Source organism: Etheostoma cragini, chromosome 7 (assembly GCF_013103735.1).
Source record: "Etheostoma cragini isolate CJK2018 chromosome 7, CSU_Ecrag_1.0, whole genome shotgun sequence".
NCBI classification, from domain to species: domain Eukaryota; kingdom Metazoa; phylum Chordata; class Actinopteri; order Perciformes; family Percidae; genus Etheostoma; species Etheostoma cragini.
Genome location: NC_048413.1, coordinates 25,179,331 through 25,183,640, shown reverse-complemented (window position 1 = coordinate 25,183,640; position 4,310 = coordinate 25,179,331). Strand labels below are relative to the sequence as shown.

Here is a 4,310-nt window from a genome sequence, read left to right as displayed (position 1 = left end):
ACACGTTTTTTAAACTGAAACGGGTACGGTGGACGAGACACACCCACCACCAAACGCGACAAAAAACACACCTCAAAGCAGTTGCACCCCGTTTCACATCGCTCTGAAGACTCATGTCGTTCAACCAGGGAACCGTGGCAAAACGGTGCAAACCGTTTTGAGATTGGATGTGCATCTGGTGTGACAAAGATCTCTTTCACAGCGGACATTTTCACTTATATTCTTACCAGAGCAGGAACAGCACGGCTGTAGCTAACAACATTAACACTAGCTCTGTTCCTTTCATGTATCCCAGTAGGCCTCACCAGTTAGCCCGCATGTACCAAACCAGAGCCCTGTAAACGGACTTTATGAGTTGACAGGTCAACATGTCCAATGGGAAAGGTCTGTTACCAAGGGCTGCAACCATTGGCTGTAAAGTTAGTGGACGGAGCATGTGTGACGTCACCCATTGGTCTGTGGAGATCTGCTAGGAGTCGCTGAGTTTGCCGTTACGAGCGCAGCCGTCCTCGCTGCGGATGTGACGATTTAGACAAGAGGGTGGAGTGAGGCAGGAGCTGCTTACACTCTACATTAAGTTACGCATTTTCATCGCCACACCCTAAACCACCCCCTGCTTAATCACCGATTTTGACATCATTCCCGGTTGCAGAAGAATTAAACCTCATCATGACACTGTTTGCTGAGGTACTAAATCAAGTGAGAAGTGGGTCTAAGGCACTTCTGCAGAGTCTATACACTCTATGGCTGCAACTGATGATAATTTCATCGTTGATTATTTTCTCAATGAATCTTTGAGTTCTTTGGTTTATAAAATGTATAAAATGACAACCTCAAATGTCTTGTTTTGATCACAACCTAAAGATGTTCAGTTTACTGTCACAGAGGTAGAGATTTAAAAAAGGTGGAATCACAAAATTAATTAAAAACATTCTCACAACAAATGGATCAAACCGATTTATCAAGTTAAAAATAGTGGCCTATTAATTAAATAGTTGACAACTAATAAATGAATTGATAACTCATTGCAGCTCGAGTGCGTTTCAAGTTTCCTTCCTGTTTTTATCTGGCTGAACGGGAACTTGATGTCATTCTGCCAAAGTAAAGTTTTTACCAAGCGCAACAAAACGTCTGTTACCAAAATAAAACGCCAATCACGTGCTTTGTTTTTTGTAGCATGATGTAAATGTAAATGTAAATGTGCTGTATTTATATAGCGCTTTTCTAGTCTTAACGACTACTCAAAGCGCTTTTACATCTACAGGAAACATTCACCATTCACACACATTCATACACTGTGGCCGGGGCTGCCGTACAAGGTGCCACCTGCTCATCAGATAAACATTCACACACATTCACACTCCAATGGCGCAGCACCGGGGGCAACTCGGGGTTCAGTGTCTTGCAGGGATCGAACCACCAACCTTCCGATTGGCAGGCAACCGCTCTACCACTGAGCCACAGCCGCCCCCTGCATAATGCATGTATGTGTTTGCATATGGACTACACTTCCGAGTCCATTGAAGTGCTTCATATGTCTCTATTCCCAGTCTACCCTGCACGTCCCAGGACCTTTGACGAGGAGTGGCAGGCCAAACAGCTGCAGAGGATGTTGGACATGAGGATCAACCCCGTCGAGGGCTTCTCAGCCAAGTGGGACTATGAGAAGGGCCAGTGGAAGTAAAGAGACGACTGGACTGTGGCTGAGGTGGCGCAGGGTCCCGAGCCGTCCCCTCAGAGCGTGGATTCGTCCCACTCTGTGAAGCTGCTGTCGAAGTCAGTCGCATGTTTGAATGTTGCATTGTCAAAAATGTCGAAAACCACTAGAAGGATGGAGCTTATCCAGGGTCGACATCTCTGGGGCCGGTTCACTCTGTGCCACCTCTGAGCCAGGGACGTCTTTTCCAACCACGTCTGTCTCGGTGATAATCGTGTCCGTCCTGTAACCTTATCATAATAAAGTTCTGCTTAAGCCGACTCTGTCCAAGTCTTTGATTAAAAAACAGTGCACAAAAAGTCATTAACATTAAAGTCTTAGCATCGGTTTCATGAAGGTCCTGACATTACACCAGCGGTGGGAAGCAATTTCCTATCTTTACCCAATTCTGAGGTACTTGTACTTTACTTGAGTATTTCCATTTCATGCCACTTTATACTTCTACTCCTACATTCCAGAGGGAGATTTACTACTTTCTATGAGGAAAAACTATCTCCCTCTTTTTAAGCCACGTCTGTAATTAAGCCTTTAAAGTCTTAAGGAGGCATATTTCAAAGTAACATGCAGGTTTGAAGTAATACATTTTCCATAATTTGACTTATTACATTTTTTTAAGTTGCTTGTGTGGCTCTGAGTACTTCTACCACCACTGCATTTCTTTAACTAATGGGCTTAAAAAAGTGCTTGAAGATAATACCAATGCCTTCTTCTGCAGACCATTCCACTGATTTTGCTGATCCCCCAGCCCCACCTTGAGGTTGACATTTGTGGTTTGAAATGATTTAAATGTCTTTTTAGTCAATTTAGTTCTAACAATCTAACAGTTTATGTCCTAGTAGGTGCACAACTAGTGACATTCAGCGCCAATTAGCAACTGTTAGCATGCACATACATAGCAGCACACTAAACTAAGATTCCTGCTTAGAAACATTGTTTTGCATCAGTTGAGCAGACCTTTTGGGTGTAAAATGAACTTTCTTCAGGCTCATTTCTACTTCTGGAATATTGAAGATGTCTTACTGAGCATCTCGTCATGCATACATGCTTTAACACACCCACCCACTGACCCAGACTCTGGAACAGACAAGGCCGACTCAGTACATTCTCCAACATTAGCTTTATTAGGTTCAATGTAATTCCATTTTTTTTACAATGGCATTCTAAGACACACAAACAGACGATTGGACATGGTCGCGATCTTTAATTGTGTACTCTTTATGGCCAACTAGAATGCACCAGAGGCCAAACTTTTTTTTCTTCATATTTTCTATGCATTTTCTTGTCTAGTGGCAGTCCAATAATCCTATAAACAAACAGCGAATGACAATGCATATCAATGCAAAGATGGAGTTTAAGGCCATTTGAAAGGGACACATTTATGCTTTTTACACCAAATATAAATAATATTTAAAAACCATCAGTTCAGATTTTCTTAAATATTTCACTAAGCTAATGTACTATTCTAATTAGTTTAAATAATTAGCATGTATGTAGGGCTGTGCCCATGCTGCGACACTTCCTCGATTTGTGCCTCCTTCAAGAACATTTTGTCACACAGAAATTCACACGCATGCACACACACACACACACACACACACACACACACACACACACACACACACACACACACACACACACACACACACACACACACACACACACACACACACACACACACACACACACACACACACTCACACACACACACACACTCACACGTGTAGGAAAGGAACTTGTTTAGGTAAGGGCAGGACGGCAGAAATAATCCTTCGAGCAGCTTTTTGGTGGGGCACCCGCTAGAAAAATATACATATTAATATATATATACTGTACTGGAATGTAGGCGAGCATACCTTGGCTCATAAGATGCTTCGGACACAAGCATTTAGAGGATGATACTCATCAATCGTCAATGTAGTTGTTATTTTGGCTGAAATATTTGCTTCAAGGAGAATACGTTTCAAAAGAGAAATCCACGTATGCACATGTTTGTCCATGATTCTGTGAACTATGAGGATGAAAACGTTGAGTCCAGCTGAGAGGAGCTGGACCCTCGCACTGACAACGCAGCAGCGATGTCACGATGCAGCGGGGATCGCTGCAAAAATCGATATAAAAGGGAAAAGTTGCAATGCAGTTTTTGGATTTGGACTTTGGACTTCACTTGTATGACTTCAGACCTCACCATGTGTCCTCAGTTTATTTATTTGAAGAGTTTATTTTCTATTTATTGACTGATTTTAAGGTGGAACTTGTTTTCAAAATCAAATTATGTGTTGTTTATTTAAATTTAGTTATTCAAGAAACAATACCATTTCAGTTGTACTTTTAAAAAGAGAACACATCTGTTTTGCACAGTTTATATAAATTAAAAGGAACATTTGGCAGTCGTTTGTCTGCAGATCATTATGTTAAAAAAAATCTTATCTTAAACTTAAAAATAAGGTGAATCGTATTGAATCGCAAGTTGAGTTTACCGTTACACCGTTATTCATTTTTTTACAGTCCTTTCCTTTACATTAATCTAGCACTCAACCTGTCTTTGATAAATGACACCTGCCTGTCCTGTGCTTGATAGAGCTGCTATAACAAA

General features: G+C 41.5%; 1 protein-coding gene across 1 annotated transcript in view; it reads left to right on the top strand.

Annotated features, from left to right (window-relative positions):
• The window catches only part of LOC117948224, a 7,085-nt gene extending 5,110 nt beyond the window's left edge, over positions 1–1,975 (top strand). The window contains exons 4-5 of the mRNA XM_034877772.1: positions 465–520; positions 1,472–1,975. Of these exons, the coding sequence (XP_034733663.1) occupies positions 465–520; positions 1,472–1,684 (269 nt within the window). The 3' untranslated portion in view covers positions 1,685–1,975. The remainder of the gene's footprint in view (positions 1–464; positions 521–1,471) is intronic.
• Positions 1,976–4,310: the final 2,335 nt, after the last annotated feature.